Source organism: Sander lucioperca, chromosome 24 (assembly GCF_008315115.2).
Source record: "Sander lucioperca isolate FBNREF2018 chromosome 24, SLUC_FBN_1.2, whole genome shotgun sequence".
Taxonomy (NCBI): Eukaryota; Metazoa; Chordata; class Actinopteri; order Perciformes; family Percidae; genus Sander; species Sander lucioperca.
Genome location: NC_050196.1, coordinates 1,304,052 through 1,323,962, shown reverse-complemented (window position 1 = coordinate 1,323,962; position 19,911 = coordinate 1,304,052). Strand labels below are relative to the sequence as shown.

The following is a 19,911-nucleotide window of genomic DNA, read 5'->3' as shown; positions in this document are numbered from 1 at the left end:
AGACCGAGACTTTGAGGGGTTGAGACTGAGACAAAACCAAGACTTTCTGGGTTTGAGACCTAGACAAGACAGAGACTTTGAGGGGTTTGAGACCTAGACAAGACTGATACTTTGAGGGGTTAAGACAGAGACAAGACCAAAACTTTGAGGGGTTGAGACTGAGACAAGACCCAGACTTTGAGGGGTTTGAGACCAAGACAAGACCAAGACTTTGAGGGGTTTGAGACTAAGACAAGACCGAGACTTTGAGGGGTTTGAGACCGAGACAAGACCGAGACTTTGAGGGGTTTGAGACCGAGACAAGACCGAGACTTTGAGGGGTTTGAGACCGAGACAAGACCGAGACTTTGAGGGATTTGAGACCGAGAAAAGACTAAGACTTTGAGGGGTTTGAGACCAAGATGAGACCAAGACTTTGAGGGGTATGAGACCGAGACTTTGAGGAGTTTGAGACCGAGACTTTGAGGAGTTTGAGACCGAGACAAGACAGAGACTTTGAGGGGTTTGAGACCGAGACAAGACCAAGACTTTGAGGGATTTGAGACTGAGAAAAGACTAAGACTTTGAGGGGTTTGAGACCAAGACTTTGAGGGGTATGAGACCGAGACTTTGAGGGGTTTGAGACCGAGACAAGACAGAGACTTTGAGGGGTTTGAGACCGAGACAAGACCAAGACTTTGAGGGATTTGAGACTGAGAAAAGACTAAGACTTTGAGGGGTTTGAGACCAAGATGAGACCAAGACTTTGAGGGGTATGAGACCAAGACTTTGAGGGGTATGAGACCGAGACTTTGAGGGGTTTGAGACCAAGACTTTGAGGGGTATGAGACCGAGACTTTGAGGGGTTTGAGACCGAGACAAGACAGAGACTTTGAGGGGTTGAGACCGAGACAAGACAGAGACTTTGAGGGGTTTGAGACCAAGACAAGACCAAGACTTTGAGGGGTTGAGACCGAGACAAGACCAAGACTTTGAGGCGTTGAGACCGAGATAAGACCAAAAGTTTGAGGGGTTTTAGACCGAGACAAGACCAAGACTTTGACGGTTTGAGACTGCGACAAAATCAAGACTTTGAGGGGCTAAGACCAAGAAAAGGTTGGAAAAACCCAAAGTTACCCTTTAAGATGAATCGCCTTCCTTAAAATCTCTGAAAAGACAGGTTGTTGTCAGTAGTTTCCAAATAGTAACTTAGGTTAAAAAAATTTATGAATAAAGTTAACTTGCCTATGTTTGTACTGGTGTACCTGCAGGGCTTCACAGTTCGTACGTCGGTCAGGCGGGGCAGATGGATTCAGAGCTGAGGGCGGCGCTGTCTCCAGACTGCCACATGACGCCCGTGTTCGATGAGCGCTCCTTCCACAGCCCCCTGTACCACAGCCCCACCCACGACCCCCAGGGCTCGCTCTACAGGACAAACACAGGTACATTACAGACATGCTTTCATTTAATCGTAAAATTTAAATTTTTTACTGTATTATTGCCTTGTCTCGCATAGTCTTCTCACAGTTTTGTCGACATAAAGCCTTAAAAAAAGTTTTCTTAGCCATCAAATAGTTTAGCAAAACAATGATTACATTTTTAAAAACCATTTTTCTGGCGAAGGACCCCCCGAACCTCTGTTGTGTGTGTGTGTGTGTGTGTGTGTGTGCACCCCACTTCTTAAACCAAAGTTACACCCTTGTGAGTTACTCAAACGGCCCTCAAATCCCACATCAGCGTCCCCCTCGGGAGCCCCGGTTCCCCAGCTTGAGAAGCCAGGCTCAGTTTCACATCTGCTCTGAAGATTATTTCTCTAAAAAAAAAAAAAAAGTGTGGCGGCATTGAGGGTTTACAGGCACAGAAAACTGTTGTTACTACGGCTCCCCCGAGGTCAGAACTTAATTAGGCTGAAACCTTTTCATGTTCTCCGCCGGTTCTAAAAGGAAGCCTTTTACAGAATGAAATTAACGAATGTGTTGAGTGTCAATAACCTTGAAAAATTAGTAACTCTGGCTTCCAAGTGAATCTTCCAATGCAGCTCGCCATAGCACATTTGGGCCAATCTCGAATATTCGTGGCTGCATGCATAAAATAACTTGTCAAAGACAAATGATTGTTATAATCAGTAGCAGCCATTAGTGGGCGGCCCTTTCTGGCATTTGCCCAAATTCCAGATGGCCAGTCCGCCACTGCACTTACGTAGCATGATAGTACTTTCTCTTTTATGTGACATTGGATGTATTTTTGCACTTGATAGCTTGATAGCTGTGGCTCAGGTGGTAGAGCGCCTACCAATCGGAAGGTTGGTGGTTCGGTCCCGGCCCTGCAGTCCCATGTCGAAGGGCCCTTGGGCAAGACACTGAACCCCGAAAAACCCAGGTGGCACCTTGTACGGCAGCCTCAGCCACAGTGTATGAATGTGTGTGACTAGTGAATGGTTCCTGTGCTGTCATCGTTAAGACTAGAAAAGCGCTATATGAATACAGTCCATTTACGTTTACAAACTGCCTCCAATCTGGATGCTGCTTTTCTGAACCCCAAAACAAAAAACCTGGATACAATTTATTTCCAAGTCCTGCTCTGTTTCTCGTGTCTCCTTGTTTCATTTCCCCCAGGTATGGCGACCCTCCCTCGGGCCACGAGCCACTGCGGCACGTTGCCGTACCAAAGAAGCAGCTACGGGCTGAGCACCGCGGCTCTGTACGTCGACTCCTACGGGGTCTCCGGCGAGCCCGTCTTCTCCCACCGCCACTCGGGACTGGTGGAGCGGGTGATCACGCGCACCCCATCCATCGAGAGCATCCATAAAGACCCCAGGTACTCCCGCACCTACTTTCAGACGTAGGTAGATGTACAGAATGCATTTGTAGAAGTTCCATTAACATTACATAAACTGTGTCCACATTTAAAAACAAACTCAAAACCTTATTTTCTCAGGCATTTGTTTAGTGTGTGTGTCTCTCTGTATGTGTGTGTATTTCTCTGTGTGTGTGTATTTCTCTATATGTGTGTGTTTGTGTGTGTGTGCGCGTGCATACGTGTGTCTCTGTGTGTGTGTGTGTGTGTCCTTCTAGCCCTGACCCTGTTGGTGTTGCGTCTTACAGAGAAGGGTTAGAGTGTGAAGTGACAGTGCTCCTCTTTGTTTCCCCCTCAGGGAGTTTGCTTGGCGTGATCCCGAGCTGCCGGAGGTCATCCACATGCTGCAGCATCACTTCCCCTCCGTCCAGGCCAACGCCGCCGCCTACCTGCAGCACCTGTGCTACGGAGACAACAGGGTCAAGGTGGAGGTAAGAGGACGGGGACACGCTGCGCTGCCGACACTGCTGACTATAAATAACAGTCATGACTCACTCCTCAGCAGTGGGGGAAGAAGTATCCAGATCCTTTACTTAAGAAAAATAAGTACTAATACCACACTGTAAAAATACTCTGTTACAAGTAAAAGTCCTGCGTTGTAAAAGTCTGTAAGTATCATCAGGAAAATGTAGTTCAAGTATTAAAACATTGTAGAAAGTGTAAAGGATCCAACCAGTTGTGTGTTTAATGGTCTAATCATCTCAGCTGGACTTGTAGCCGTTATATTGTTGGCTAGTTTACTTTAGAATAAAACATCAGATTTTATAAACTACATGTGTTTTGTGTGCAGAAATCTTAATGTGTAATGTAACAGATGAATGTAGTGGAGTAAAAAGTGCAATATTTCTCTCTGAAATGTAGCGGAGTAGAAGTAGAAAGTGGCATGAAAAAAAAAGACAAGTACAGTACAAGTACCTCAACATTTGGACTTAAGTACAGCACTGGAGTACATGTACTTAGCTACATTCCACCACTGGTACTCAGGAGGGCGCTGCCACGTTTAAAAGGCTTCACTCGCCACCAAAGACACTTTTAAAACGTGCAGCGGGCGCCCGGATAGCTCAGTTGGTAGAGCGGGCGTCCATATATAGAGGTCTGGTCCTCGACGCAGCGGGCCCCGGTTCGACTCTGACGTGCGGCCCTTTGCTGCATGTCATTCCCCCCTCTCTCTCCCCTTTCATTTCTTCAGCTGTCCTGTCAATAAAGGCTTAAAAATGCCCAAAAAATTATAATAATAAAAAAAGAAAGCAGCTCCGGTAGTTTTCCTTGAGGAACCATTCGACCAAAACATGTTTAAAATAATAAATGACCTCCCCCTGAGTGCAAACAAGAATGTGTTTAATTGCTCATTGCTGCAAATGTCTCATATTGTATCCCTACTTTGTCTCTAAGAGTTTAGCCTCAGCTTACAGGGTTTGAAATTTGACTTTTTTTGCTGCCAAACTCCGAGCCAATGCGCCATCTGCTCCAACAAAACTTCAAGTAGCATTGGTGCCAAATGTGCCAAAAAACACCTCGCTCTCTCTCTGCTCTGCTTCCCGTGCAATAAATAACTCCCAAACACAATGGCGGGGCTTCACGCGAGAGCCATTTTAGTGCCGTTTGGTTTGTTTGGCGATGAGCTTCTTAATTAGCCTTCGCAGCAGCCTGGAAACGCGCCTGCTCACTGTGCCCGACAAACCGAAATGTTTTCAGTGACGGTTTAAACACAGAATCAGAGAGAAACGAGGGGGAGCGTCTGCTGCTCTCCCGAGACGGATTTATTTTCGAGATGACACAAGAAAGTTTTCTAACATGCCACAGTTCTGTTTTATTCCCTGAATCATTGCTACGTGAAATGAGTGCATGGTTTTTTTTCTTATAAAAGTGACTTTTGTTGATTTAAAATCCAAAACGTATTCATTTAGAATGGCTTTTAATACATAGCAGCGCTGTGACATTTTTCCTTTCTTCCTCCTACTTTTATGTAACTTTTTAATTATTCTTTTTATTGTATGTGATGTTTTATTCTTGTTCCTTGATCTCTGCTGTCTGCTGTAAAGTGCTATACGAATACACATCCTTTTTTTTTTTGTAAAGAAACATATCAAAACTGGCTAAAAACGTTTATTAAGATGCAATAATAGTTTGTCTTTTCATGACATCCATCATTTTTAAAGATAAGGTGACAGTTCGTTCTATGTGGGGGATCATAGAAGTAGATTTCGGAAGTTCATTTGAAGTTCACCCATCGCTGTGATTGGTCCCCTGGTATGCAGGTGTGTCACCTGGGAGGGATTCAGCACCTGGTGGACCTGCTGGATCACAAGCTGACCGAGGTCCAGAAGAGCGCCTGCGGGGCCCTGAGGAACCTGGTGTACGGCAAGGCCACCGACAACAACAAGGTGGCGCTGAGGAACTGCGGCGGCGTGCCTGCCCTGCTGCGCCTCCTCCGGAAAACAACCGACAACGAAGTCCGCGAGCTGGTCACTGGTACGTCAAGTCAGGGTTAACTTAGTCTAGTCTCGCACTGCCAGACCTTCCTCCACAGCGCTGCGGAGAAAGGTCTGGCTAGTCCACACAACACTCGGGATGGGAGAAAAACGTGCTCTGGTTTATTGGCATTTCTTTAAACCAATCACAATCGTCTTGGGTGGCGCTAGGCGCCGGACGGAGCCACGGTGCCTCTGCTAAATAGTCTCAGGAAGGAACTTGTTTTGGTGGAACATGTGTATGCTCAAAAGTAGTTTTAGTCGTGCAACAGAAAACTCAGATTGGACAGATAGTCTAGCTAGTTACCCTGCAGAGATCTGAGGAGCAGGGTGTTGCCATATGGCAACAAATTCTTTTTCTTAGTTTTTTTCACAATAAACAATATAAAATGCATCTGTTTAACTGTGTAAATTGGTCTTTTATTTTGAACTTTCATATATTTGATGACATCACCTAACCAGGAAATCCTGTTTGCCGGCCCCTTTTCTGCACTTGTGCCAAACTGAAGCTCACGTCCCAGTATCAGCCAAAATGTAGGGTATTTTATTTTAGAAGCATTTCTTTGAAAAAAAAAGAAATGCAACTGTTATCTGGGGCAAGTAAACTTTCAATTTCCATCATTTAAACCAGTTAAAATGCAATATTCTTTCTGTAAAAGGCTAAAATTAATTTGTTGCCATATGGCAACATTATGCAAATATTGAAGTGAAATGGGTCCATTCAGCCTAATGGGCTCAGATTGAGTTACATTACTTTAGGCTACTCTGACACTATGTTTGCAATTATTTATAATATTTCAAAAGGAAAAAATATTAAATTTATTTATAGTATGTTATTCCAGCCCTTTTGTAATTAATATATTATCTGTCTGACTAATTACACATTAATGTAAATGAATTCCTTATTACAGTGTTATTATTAATAATCATCGCAAACTACAATTAAAACTAAACTAATTTCACTGTAAACAAATTGAGCTATGCATTTTAATAAATATAAGTTGAATTTGTTTGGTATTTTTAAAGAAATAATGAATTTTTTGGCACTTTCCACGACTGTGCGTTGTTGCCATATGGCAACAAATTACTACTATTACCCCCCTTAATTTAAAAAAAAATTTACATTTGCATTATTTAAGCAACCTGGTCATAAAAACACATCAAGACATTTTTACCATGTTTAAAAAATAATTCATGCAATAGAGGGTTAACCATAGTCCTCAGAAATCCACCGGAGGTTAGAACGCCAACACAAAGAAAGAGGAAGGGGACGGATCACCTGGCCGAAAAGAGGGACATCTGGCAGAATTTCTGGCGGCAACCGGATTTATCCCGGAAATGAAACGTCGTTGATATATCCTAGATTGCTGCAAACTCATGTCTTTATGTTCCTAAATTCAAGTGAAAGCAGCATCCACATTGACAAAACATTCATCCCGCTGTGATGCGTGTGGGCGTCCGGCTGGCTGCGAGGCCCGTTGGTAGCCCAGCTCGCTGGCTGAGCGTTGGCCCGTGTTGTCGTCTGACTGGCCGGCTGCGTGCTAATCTGTGTATCGTCTGTTCTGTGGGAGGTGAGAGTGGCAGCGGCTTAAGCGCTCTGCGCTCACAGAACAGATCTCGGCACGGTCCTCGGGACAGATGCTCAGATAATGTGCTTCAAAAAACAGAACAGCGCTGACAGCTCTGCAGCCACACCACACAGACTGTTTAATACTGGGAGATATGAAGCTGCTAGACGCCTCAGATTCTCGGCACAGACATCAAGGAGAGTCTTTACTTTGATATAAAGCTGTGGGGAAGATTCTATTTTTCCAGCGCAAGTCAGGATTACAATTATTCAAGCTGTACTTCATACTTGGGTGGACCCAAACGGCTGCAGCATGTCCAGTTTGTTCTGCCCTACATAAAGTCGCAAGCTAATGTTAAAAAAAGAATTTTATATGTTGTCAAAAAACTTCAAAAACAATAAAAAAAAAATAAATAAGAATGTTTCCAGGAAGTAAATTGTTTCTCGCTTTGTACATTAATTGTGCCATTTTAAAATAAATTAGATCCATACATGTCAGAGCATATGACTTGAGGAATAATGCATTAGTTTAACAAGACAAAAACCTTTCAGTGCAGTCAGAGAAAGTGACGTCTTTCAGTGACTTTAAAAACAAACAAATGTAACCCCTCTTTATTGTGGGTACTAGTATTTAACCCCTCTTGATTGTGGATACTAATATGTAACCCCTCTTTATTGTGAGTACTAGTATGTAACCCCTCTTTATTGTGGGTACTAGTATGTAACCCCTCTTTCTTATGGGTACTAATATGTAACCCCTCTTTCTTATGGGTACTAATATGTAACCCCTCTTTCTTGTGAGTACTAGTATGTAACCCCTCTTTCTTGTGAGTACTAGTATGTAACCCCTCTTTATTGTGAGTACTAGTATGTAACCCCTCTTGATTGTGGATACTAATATGTAACCCCTCTTTATTGTGAGTACTAGTATGTAACCCCTCTTTATTGTGGGTACTAGTATGTAACCCCTCTTTCTTATGGGTACTAATATGTAACCCCTCTTTCTTGTGAGTACTAGTATGTAACCCCTCTTTCTTGTGAGTACTAGTATGTAACCCCTCTTTATTGTGAGTACTAGTATGTAACCCCTCTTTATTGTGGGTACTAGTATGTAACCCCTCTTTATTGTGGGTACTAGTATGTAACCCCTCTTTATTGTGGGTACTAGTATGTAACCCCTCTTTATTGTGGGTACTAACATGTAACCCCTCTTTCTTGTGGGTACTAGTATGTAACCCCTCTTTATTGTGGGTACTAGTATGTAACCCTCTTTATTGTGAGTACTAATATGTAACCCCTCTTTATTGTGAGTACTAGTATGTAACCCCTCTTTCTTGTGGGTACTAGTATGTAACCCCTCTTGTATGTAACCCCTCTTTATTGTGGGTACTAATATGTAACCCCTCTTTATTGTGAGTACTAGTATGTAACCCCTCTTTATTGTGGGTACTAATATGTAACCCCTCTTTCTTGGCGCCCCCAGGCGTCCTGTGGAACCTCTCGTCGTGCGACGCGGTGAAGATGACCATCATCCGTGACGCTCTGAGCACGCTGACCAACACGGTGGTCATCCCCCACTCGGGCTGGAGCAGCGGCGCGCACCGCGACGAACACAAGGTCAAGTTCCAGTCTTCGCTGCTGCTGCGGAACACCACCGGCTGTCTGAGGTGAGGAACCAATCAAACGCACCCCTGCACCAAGTAACATTTCCAATGCAGGCCTTTTACTGTAACAGAGTATGTTTACAGTGTGGTATTAGTATTTTTACGCAGTAAAAGATCTGAATACTTCTTCCACCGCTGCTCAAGTTCTATGCTGATAATATGATCCTCCCTTTGATTGAAAATGTTGAAAAAATAACATTTTGGAAAAGAACTATTGATGCCACCATTGTAGTTTTTTTTATCAACGTTATCATCATGCTGATGTTTATGCATATTAATCACATGTTTTACATTTACACAGCACACCCATTCACGGTTAAAGCGTAACTCTCGCCAAAATGCAACCTAAGGGGTTTTTGTGAATGTCGATAAGTGTCGATCTCCGGATGCGAATGAATGGACTCCATAGGAGGAAATGTCATTCTTATATGAGGCTCCTTTTTCAACTACAAGGTCAATATTGTTTTTCACTAGCGACAAAACAACAAATTGTCCGTGCATTTATATGGAACTAAGCTTTAGGAGCTTTCCATCTTTACTCTCCTCCCTGTTATGTTGCATTCGGAGATCGACTCTTTTTGACTGGCGAGATGGACGGCGACCGGAAAAACCAACAGCAACAGTGAGTTGTTCATAACCTTTCTTTTTAGTAAACTCTGGGTACACAATCAATGTTGTCAATGCTTTCGTTAAGGTGTAGAGCCCCTGGTGATACTTGGAGCAAAGTCTCATGTTGTGTCGAGCCTTCTTAGTGGTTTAAAAATAACGATTTTGATGTGATCATAGAAGTGCCCCTAGCACTCCCATTCAAAAGGCCATTTGACCGAAAAACGAGTCAATACGGTCAATCTTAAAAGTGGCGCTTCCGTCCTAATTATTCGTTTAAACGAAAGTTTGACTTGGGTACATTCACAAAAACACCCTAGGTTGCATTTTGGCGAAAGTTTGTGCTTTAAACTGTCCCAAAACTACACAAATCCAGTCTCATTTCTTAATAAAAATGGATTTAACAAAGTGCTTCCCGCTTCACATGCTGCAGACTGGCCTGATTGGACGGGTGCCAGTCATTCTTTACGTATTGTCAGGAGCCAATCAGGACAGAGTCCAGGTGTGTTTCCTGAACTAGTCACTTGCAAAAAAATAAAATAAAAAAATAATGACTTTAACTTCTCAAACAAAATGAATTTGAATGGCTTCATTAATCATCTTTGATCATGGCTGTACACAAACTGGTGATTCTTTAAATAGCTTTAAATGGCTCTGTGCTGCAGATAAACTGCATCCCTCTCGCCAGAAGCCTCCAGCATTTTTGTATCTGCATTCAGGCTGTGGATTGATGGTATAGAAATGCATTGTGGGAGTCATGTGCTGTTGTGCAGTCGTCTTCATATCAGCTCTCCATTAGTGGCAGTTGCAGGTTCCTATTGGAGAATCGGCTCCCTCCTTTACTTGTATCTGGGCAGGTTTTTAAGCCACCCTGTGGGGAAATCCACACACTGCACCTCAGTCTGAACTTGTGTGTGTGTGTGTGTATGTGTGTGTGTGCGTGCGAGCCCGTGTGTGTGCGTGTGCGTGTGTGTGTGTGTGTGTGTGTGTGTGTGTGTGTGTGTGTGTGTGTGTGTGTGTGTGTGTGAGGAACCTGAGCTCAGCAGGGGAGGAGGCGAGGAGTCAGCTGCGTTGCTGTGAAGGTCTGGTCGACTCGCTGCTTCACGTCCTCAAAGCCTGCGTCAACACCTCCGACTACGACAGCAAGGTGCTGCAAAAACACACACACAAACATGTTTTTGTTACTTTATGTCACAATTTGTTCCTAGGAGACTTATCCTAACCCAAGTGGTGATTTTTATATAGGCCTAACAGAATGTTCTGTATTTATAACTGTAGCTATAATTTAATTTTTTAATTAGGCCACGGGGCAAAGTCCGGGCAATAAGCTGCCCGAACTTTATTTTACGGTTTTATTTGTCAGAGTGTAGGATTACATGGTCTGTAGGTTTTGCGGACAATGCCCGAGATATTTCGACTTTTATATCTCTCAGATCGTGGAGAACAGCGTGTGCACCCTGAGGAACCTGTCATACCGGCTCGAGGTGGAGATGCCCTCCTCTCGTCTCCTCGGCAACCCGGAGCTGGACAACCTGCTGGGCTTCTCCTCGCCGGCCAAGGAGCTGGACTACCTCTGCTGGGGCAAGAGGAGGCGTGGTCGGAAGAGGGGCGGCTGGGCCGACGACAAGGTACCAACTCAGAGGGTGGCGGTGGGTAGGTGGGGGGGGGCACACCATCTCACTCCCATCGCGTCAAAAAGCGACGCTTGGCCGGGTGCCTTTGGCGTTTTTGTTATTGACGCAAAAAGTCGACCGTTCTCTGGGACATGTTTTCATGCTAATCGAATGTGTCTCTAGCTTGAAACAAGCTACCGCGAACCGGTTAATAGCTGCTAACGCTAGCTTTCGGGGCAGAGGGTAAATCACTATTTCTATACCACTAACAACGCTCAAAATAGCACCACATTTCAACGGTAGTATAATGAGGGTCCCTCGTATAACGAGGGTCCCTCATTATACTACCGACGAACACCATGTAACCGGTAACATAGCTCAAACACAGCGTTCGTGGTTCGACTGGTCATGACTGTTTTCCCAGATGGCGCCCGCATGTAAACATGAACGCTACTGTCTTTATAATCTATCTTTTTAATAAACTGTCTGTACACTTACAAAGTTCTCAATGCTTCGGTTTACATGTAGGGACCCTCATTATGCTACCGTGTTAGTGGTGTAGAAATAGCGATTTACCATCTGCCCCAAAAGCTAGCGTTAGAAGCTAATCACCGGTTTGCGGTAGCTAGTTTCAAGCTAGAGACGCACTCGATTAGCATGAAAACAGATCCCAGAGAACGGTTGACTCGGTATACATATGTTATTAACCCCTAGGTTCATTTTGCGCCGGAATTGTCCTTTAACTGACATGCGGCACGAGAACGGGACAGTTAGGCTTTAGAAAAAGATGGTGGGTGGGGTGTACAAAATGTACGTTTCAGTGACACGCCGCAGCAACCGTGGGTTTGATTCCGAGCTGGGGCCCTTTGCTGCATGTCATTCCCCTCTCCCTCCCTATTTCCTATCTAAAGCTGTCCTGTCTATTCAATGCTTAAAATGCCTAAAAAAATACTATTAAAAAAAACAAACATTTTCCAATATTTTCCGCGTGTGTACTTGTGCGTTTGGCACAGTGGGACGGCGTGGGGCCGATCCCGGGTTTCTCCCAGCCTCTGAGGGGGGCGGAGCTGCTGTGGCACCCGGTGGTGGTGAAGCCGTACCTCAACCTGTTGGCCGAGAGCTCCAACCCCGCCACGCTGGAGGGCGCCGCCGGCTCGCTGCAAAACCTCTCCGCTGGCAACTGGAAGGTAGGACGCTGGGAAAGTTTGACCATGTTTTCTCCTGTTTTTCTTTAGTTTATACTAGGGAGTTAGGTTTAGAAACTGTATTTTTGTTAACAGATTTAAGTAATAAAACTTTGTGTGTGTGTGTGTCCCTCCAGTTCTCGGCCTACATCCGAGCCGCGGTGCGTAAAGAGAAAGGTCTGCCCATCCTGGTGGAGCTGCTGAGGATGGACAACGACCGGGTGGTCTGCTCCGTCGCCACCACCCTCCGCAACATGGCGCTGGACAGCCGCAACAAGGAGCTGATAGGTATACACACACACACACACACACACACACACACACACACACACACACACACACACACACAATCAACAGACTGATTCCTGAAACTCAAACTGTGAAAAGATCATCTTCACACACAACTAGTTTATTTTTATATGACATCAAATGTCTTTTCTTTTAAGACTGAGAAACATGCTTCTGCTAACAGACTCCTTAATGTACGGTATTTCATCCAACTATATTGTGAAGTATTGAGCTTTTTATTCCAGTAAAAGTACAGATACCCTGCGGTGGAATGTAACTAAGAACATTTACTCCAGTACTTAAGTACCAAATGTTGAGGTACTTGTACTTTACTTGAGTCTTTTTCTTTTCATGCCACTTTCTACTTCTACTCCGCTACATTTCAGAGAGAAATATTGTACTTTTTACTCCACTACATTCATCTGTTACAGCTTTAGTTACTAGTTACTTTACACATTGAGATGTCTGCACACAAAACACATGTAGTTTATAAAACCTGATGTTTGATTCTAAAGTAAACTAGCCAACAATATAACGGCTACAAGTCCAGCTGAGATGATTAGACCATTAAACACACAACTGTTGGGATCCTTTACTCTTTCTACATTGGGAGGATTTTTCTGCATACTTTAAGTACATTTTTCTGTTGACACTGACATACTTTTAGTTAAGTAACAGTTTCAATGCAGGACTCTTACTTGTCCTTACTCTTACTCTTACTTACTTGTTGAGTATTTTCACAGTGTGGTATTAGTACTTTTACTTAAATAAAGGAACTGAATACTTCTTCCACCGCTGGACACCACAGTAAGTCCATTTATTCCAAACCAGACTGAATTTTGAAAGCGTGATAACAGTTGTACTGAAGGTAAAAGTAATAAGGTGAGTTTTTATCTGCACAGAGATATGAAGCACAGACAAGTGTGAGCAACACGGAGGCAGCGTCTTTTGACCGTGTCTGTAAAGCTTCACAAGTTTTCAACAAAGTCTAAACGAAGTCCATGTTCTGCGTCTCCTCCTGCAGGAAAGTACGCCATGCGGGATCTGGTGAACCGGCTGCCCGGCGGCAGTCCGACGGCGCTGTCGGACGAGACGGTGGCGTCGGTCTGCTGCACGCTGCACGAGGTCACCAGCCGCAACATGGAGAACGCCAAAGCTCTGGCCGACAGCGGAGGCATCGAGAAGCTGGTGGACATCAGTAAAGGACGGGGGAAAGGGTAGGAAAAGGCCAAGAAACGTCACGGGGAAATCTGTTCGCGGGGTTCATCAAGTCGTTCATCAACTCTCTGCAAAACACGTCATTTTTTTTAAAATTTTGCTGCACGATATGAGGAAAATATGCAAAATGTTGAATATCTTGATAACGATATTATTTGCGATAGATGAACAGATATTAAAGTGTTCTCAGTTCTGATGCTTCCAGTATTCTGCTAAAATACGACAAACTGCTTGTTGAGTTTAAAACTAATGAAAGGAAATCATTTCCAACTTTATTTTATTGAACAACTTGAACATTTTATTGAAATATAAAAGGCAGCACTAAAAAAATAATGACATTACACTTTAAAGTGCATTTTTCTGCTGATATTTTCTCTCAACTAACACAGAAAATCTCTGAGTTTCTTGCGCAATATGTCGCAGCCTTTTGCGATGTTTATTGTGCAAGTTGATATTGCGATATTAAAGAAAACGTCTAAATCATGTAGAAAAGGATTTCCAGTGACTTTTGAGTCATTTTCTCAGAAAAAAAATGTACTTTAGTGGTATCTTACTGGCGTTACAGTTTCGTGATGTGTGAAACGACTTCATGTGTTAACATGCGGCGTGTGTCTTGATTCGGCAGGTACTCGATGAAGGTTGTGAAGGCGGCAGCGCAGGTGTTGAACACGCTGTGGCAGTACAGAGAGCTGAGGAACCTCTACAAACAGGTCGGTACCAGCAGGAGCGTCTAGAAAGCAAGATAAACCCTCTTTTTTTTATAAGTGGCTGATAGGAACAACAATCTTTGAAATTGGTCCAGTGTTAAGTGTGAACGCTGTAACAGGCCGCCACAGACCGGGCTGCAATTTAACCTTACAGGGGAAATGTGCATCGTTAATTTGCGTCCACTAAAAGTGCTGTTTTCTAAAAATTCTAAGTGTGTGACAACATTATGGAAAGGATCCCTACAGAGATAGACCTTTAAAACCTCTTTGAGACCTTTCTGTTTAACCAGAAACAGCTCTGAGGTCGCTAGCACTAAACCCACCAGACTCCATTTAAAAAAAACAATACTTTTAGCGTGTATAGAGCCAACATATTTTCACATGTAAATCGTTAAACTATGTATTTATTTCAACCAAAACCATAGATGTGATGGTTGGAAAAGAGGAAAGACGACCCAAAACGGCTTTTCGTAGTTTTATTTTGTTTCTGTCGACATTTAATGAAGTGTATTTTACTATGCTTAAATTACTGTTTATTTACATGGAGTCTGGTGGGTTTAGCGAACACAATTTGGCGGATGTTTTTATGTTTAAAAAAAGGATCTTACTCTTTAACAGAAAGGTCGACCTCCTTAGAAATCCTTTCCATAATGTTGTCAGACATGTAGAATATTAATCTGAGCCTGTCAGCGGCAAAACGAGCACTTTTATGGACGTAAATAGAAAGTGTGCAATTGTCCTCTTAACTTACATTGTAGCTTGTTTCACTGACTACCGACTGCAGCGTTCTCTCTTAATACTGGACCAATGTCAAAGATTGCTGTTCCCATCAGTCACTTAGACACAACAACATGGGAAAATAGGGTCCAGGTTGAAAAAAAACCCTTTAACATAAGTTAAAGGGTAACTTTTTTTGATTTAAAAAAAAACAACCCATGGTAGTTGGTAGATTTTGAGTCCCTGCACTAAAATGCATGCTTATAATTTGTTATGCACATGTGTGAGTATTTCTAACTGAACTGATGAACTGTGTGTGTGCAGGATGGCTGGAACTACACTCACTTCGTCACTCCCGTCTCCACGCTGGAGCGAGACCGCTACCTTTCCCAGCCGACCCTGCCCACCGGCCAGCTGCAAATGTCCCCCGTCATCCAATCAGGTGAGACGAATTTCTCCAAGACAATAAAGACTTACCTTATCTTATTTGGTGTGGGGGTGAGGTCAAACAGCATTCGTGTTGTCTAAAAACAGATTACATCCTTATCAAACAACAAGGAAAATCCTATGAAGTAAGAAACTATACATCTATAGTTAGTCTGTTAGTCAGTCAGTTAGTTTTATTCCCGTGTCATGCCAAACATTCGGCCCATCCCACGTGGAATTACACGACACCAGCAGCCTGTTTAACAGACCTCTTCCGGTCTCGCATATACAAATCATGCGGGGAAATGCCTGAATTACACAAAACAAAAACAAAAAGCAAAAAAAAAAATGTCTGAGCATAATATGAGCACTTTAAAAAAAGTTGTATGTTGGAGTTTGTAACATTCCAAAATGTTAATTTTTGACTTGAAGATTTTCATTTTCACTGTAAATACATATTGGTTCCAAATACCCGTTATCGGTTTCATTAACTACTAATAATCGGTATCGATATCGGCCCTGAAAAACCAGCGTCGGTCGATCCCCTAATTTAAACAACACATCGGACTGTATCTGTAACTGTAAATTCTGAAATGATTCTTGTTTTTTTCGTCTTTATTTCCCCCGCCCCTCAGGTGGCAGTGCAACGTCCTCGCCGGCGATGCTCGGGATACGAAGACACAGTTCAAACTATCAGAGAGCGCAGTCATCTATGCAACTCGACACGTATTACGGAGACAACAGTTTACACAAACAGCCGTTCGCAGGTTCGTGTTGATTAGTATATTGTGGCGTCCCTCCGGGGTCTATGCACGGTGTTCCTGTAACCACTGACTCATGGGATCCATAGTTATTAACACGCAAACTCGCTGCCAGATTAACACCAAATTATGACCTGTTGAAAAGCAGCGGTGGAATGTAACTAAGTACATTTACTCCAGTGCTGTACTTAAGTCCAAATGTTGAGGTACTTTTACTTTACTTGAGTCTTTTTCTTTTCATGCCACTTTCTACTCCTACTCTGTTACATTTCAGAGAGAAATTGTACTTTTTACTCCACTACATTCATCTGTTACAGCTTTAGTTACTAGTTACTTTACACGTTAAGATTCCTGCACACAAAACACATGTAGTTTGTAAAATCTGATGTTTTATTCTAAAGTAAACTAGCCAACAATATAACGGCCTACAAGTCCAGCTGAGATGATTAGACCATTAAACACACAACTGGTTGGATCCTTTACACTTTCTAACATGGGAGGAGAGTTCTTTACTTTTAATACTTTAACTACATTTTCCTGATGATATGTACAGAACTTTTACATAAGTAACATTTTTAATGCAGGACTTTTACAGTGTGGTATTAGTACTTTTACTGAAGTAGGATGGATCTGAATACTTCTTCCACCGCTGTTGAAAAGTCATATTTCCACCTGTGTTTGGGCTTACGTTTTTCCTCCTTTCTGTTTCCTCCACTTCAGGGTCCGAGAAGAAAACTCCGTATTTCATTCGGACATATTCTTCCCAGTCGGGAGAGGATTTGAGAAGGTCCCAGGTAAGATTTTTTTTTTCAAATTCAACCGTGCTGTTGCAATTCAAATATTAAACATTAATAGTAAGGGGGGGGGGAAGCCAAGCTTTAAGTCCAACACCAAGCACGTTTTACCAGCGCTGAGATTCATTGGTCGATCAACAGGAAAAGAATCAGCATAAGTTGTGCTTTAGGAGATAATGCAAAAAAACTGACTGGTTCCATCTTCTCAAATGTCAATTTCTTCTGGTTTTTCTTAGTCCTCCATGATAACAAACTGAAAATGTTGGGGTTTTGGACTCTTCGTTTTAATGGCTTTCAGAAAACAAAACAAAATATCGCAGATGGATTACAAAATACTTTGGCTCATCAATCAAGTACAAAATAAAATAATCATTAAGCTAGCTTGCCAATCACACGCATGCACACACGCATGCATGCACGCACACACACACACACACACACACACACACACAGAGTAAGCTACTACATTAAAGTAAACAAAACAGAATTTGACCTCCGGTGGCTGCCGAGGGTCTAAAAGGATCTGCACTACAGCAAGCCAAAAGGAAATATAGCCGCAAGCGGGAATTTGCAGGTTCAGACCCTTTTTTCATCTCCTTAAAGCACTTTCACTTGTTACGGGTACCTTTCACTCACATTCATACACTTTGAGATCAGACTGCAGGGCCTGGGATTGTAACCGCCAGCCTTCCGATTGTTAGGCAAACGCTCTACCTCCTGATCTACAGCAGGCTTGGGAAGCAGCCCAATCGCCAAAAGTCAAATCCGCAAGCAGAGTTGAGCGTGTTTGTAGCTTCACAAAGCTGAGCAAAACCAATTCAGATGGTTTAATGCTTTATGGAAAAAGTGGTGAAACCAACAACACACCAAATGCTTGCTCTTTGGGGGGGAAATAGTTGGGTCTTTGTAAACTATAGAGTGTGGTCTAGACCTACTCTATCTGTAAAGTGTCCCGAGATAACTCCTGTTGTGATTTGACAATAAGGACCCTATCTTGCACCTGGCGCAGCGCAGCGCAAAGCCCAACGTCTGTGTCTTTGCTAGTTTAAGACCGACGCAGTTGTCAATTTCCCGTCCAGCGCCCGTGTCGTTTAAACAGCAAGTGCACCTGTACCCATATGTGCGCCCATGGGCGTGCTGGTCTTACAGCGAGGTGTGTTCAGGTGCATTCTGGGTGTGTTGCTATCTTGAGGCAGCCGGAAGTGATCGCGCCATTGACCAACAAAAACCTGGTCTAAAGTCAATAGCGCAGCATTTCATTGTTATTTTAACAGCAAATTAGTAAAATGCTCCTAGGGTTGTGCACAGCGTGCGCACACTATGCTTGTTACACACATACAGGGACGCACAGCAGCACACACACATGCAGAAGATTAAACATGAAAATATTACGGTGCAAATCCTCCATCACAATAGCAATGCTCCAAAGTCCAAAAACACCTGGCTTTTAAAGGGAATGGGAGATGATCTCTGATTGGTTTATTGCATGTTACGCCCAAAACACACCTCTGATTAATGAAGACACTAAGTCCAACCCTTTAGAACCATGCGCCCGACGCACGGACCCTTTTTTCCACCGTCAAACTAGCAAAAGTGGATTTGGACACGCCCTAAACGCACCTGCGCCAGGCGCTTCACGCCGTGCGCTTAGATCGTTAAAATAGGACCCTATCAATAAAATTGAAATTGAATTGAATATTTAGCTTTTATAAATGCTGGCGTGAACAGGCATGTTGGTACTCTGTAATTCCCTGATCAGTAACTGACATTATTCAAATATGTGCTGTCCAACAAAAATCAAAGAGCTTCTTTTTAAGATTATACATCGATATTACCAAAGATCCTCGTTACTAAAGATACATTTCAAGCAGCACCAACGGTATGAAACGGTCCTCACTTCCTGTCTCCTAAAGAGGCGTGGCTTTGTTTGAACGTATAGCGAACGTCGTGTGGATGGACGAAAAGTTATATTTCTATAATTAATTAATATTTTCTTTTGCCAACTTTAGATATTTACACAGCTAAAAGATATATTTGGCATCCCAGAGATTAGTTTTGTTAGGGCGTTCACGAACATTAGCTGACGTTAGCTTCTCTGTTGCGAGATCTCGCGAGAGTTTGTTCCTGAGACAGAAACACGTCTCAAACGAAGTTCAGTCCTGATGTGTCCGTCTGAAAAATGCCATTTTGGTGTCAGAATGTTCTGGAGATATGTGGCTTGTTGAAGAATGGCTCCAATATTTACTTTAGTGCAGCAGCAGTGGCAGCATAAACTGTCCTGTCCTGTTAGTGTCCTGAGGAGTGTCCCGGGGTAGTTTTTCTTTCATTTGTTTGTGAATCCTGTTGTTTTGATGTGCCAACATTTTGACAATTTGAACAAGTGAATGTACATTTGAAAAAACGTTAATAAAAAATAAAGAAATACAAATAAAATAAACACAATGGCATGTATTGTTCCCCTCCCAGCACACAGAGCCATTTTACGACGAACCCGACGGAAAGAACTACAACAGCTACCGGATCTACCTGTCATCCCCACGGGGCTACGGCGAGGAGCACTACGAGGACGAGCCGGCGCACCTGACCCCATCCTCCCCCGACGGCTACGCCGGCCAGCCGCTCCAGTTCAAAGCCAACGCCAACACCAACTACGTGGACTTCTACTCCACCACACGGAGGCCTTCAAACAGGGCCAACAAGTTCACCGGCTCCCCCGACTCCTGGGTGTAACTAGACACAAAATGGACACCGTAGCTGCTTCTCGTGTCGCTTAACTTGCCTCCTCGGCTCCTCTACTTGCCCCCCCCCCCCCCCCCTTCCTCGCGTCTTAGTCCCTCCCACCGAGGAGGCACGGGAGAGACGCAAGGAAATCACGGGAGGAGAGAGGAACCGAGGAAATGTTTTAGAGGGATGAGACGTCCTTTCCTCTGAAGCGTGAATTCGTCACACACACACACACACACACACACACACAGTCTCTCACACACACACACACACACACACACACACACAGTCTCACTCACTCACACACACAGTCTCACACACAGTCTCACTCACACA

General features: G+C 43.5%; 1 protein-coding gene across 4 annotated transcripts in view; it reads left to right on the top strand.

Annotated features, from left to right (window-relative positions):
• LOC116048618 (plakophilin-4-like) overlaps positions 1 to 19,676 on the top strand; it is a 57,611-nt gene extending 37,935 nt beyond the window's left edge. For all 4 annotated transcript variants that reach the window (XM_031297798.2, XM_031297796.2, XM_031297797.2 and 1 more), the window contains exons 8-22: positions 1,251 to 1,421; positions 2,595 to 2,796; positions 3,134 to 3,266; positions 5,094 to 5,307; positions 8,357 to 8,540; positions 10,173 to 10,290; positions 10,577 to 10,771; positions 11,770 to 11,943; positions 12,078 to 12,228; positions 13,253 to 13,445; positions 14,072 to 14,156; positions 15,195 to 15,312; positions 15,932 to 16,063; positions 16,778 to 16,851; positions 19,318 to 19,676. In XM_031297798.2, the coding sequence (XP_031153658.2) occupies positions 1,251 to 1,421; positions 2,595 to 2,796; positions 3,134 to 3,266; positions 5,094 to 5,307; positions 8,357 to 8,540; positions 10,173 to 10,290; positions 10,577 to 10,771; positions 11,770 to 11,943; positions 12,078 to 12,228; positions 13,253 to 13,445; positions 14,072 to 14,156; positions 15,195 to 15,312; positions 15,932 to 16,063; positions 16,778 to 16,851; positions 19,318 to 19,581 (2,408 nt within the window). In that variant the 3' untranslated portion in view covers positions 19,582 to 19,676. The remainder of the gene's footprint in view (positions 1 to 1,250; positions 1,422 to 2,594; positions 2,797 to 3,133; positions 3,267 to 5,093; positions 5,308 to 8,356; positions 8,541 to 10,172; positions 10,291 to 10,576; positions 10,772 to 11,769; positions 11,944 to 12,077; positions 12,229 to 13,252; positions 13,446 to 14,071; positions 14,157 to 15,194; positions 15,313 to 15,931; positions 16,064 to 16,777; positions 16,852 to 19,317) is intronic.
• The last annotated feature ends 235 nt before the right edge of the window (positions 19,677 to 19,911 follow it).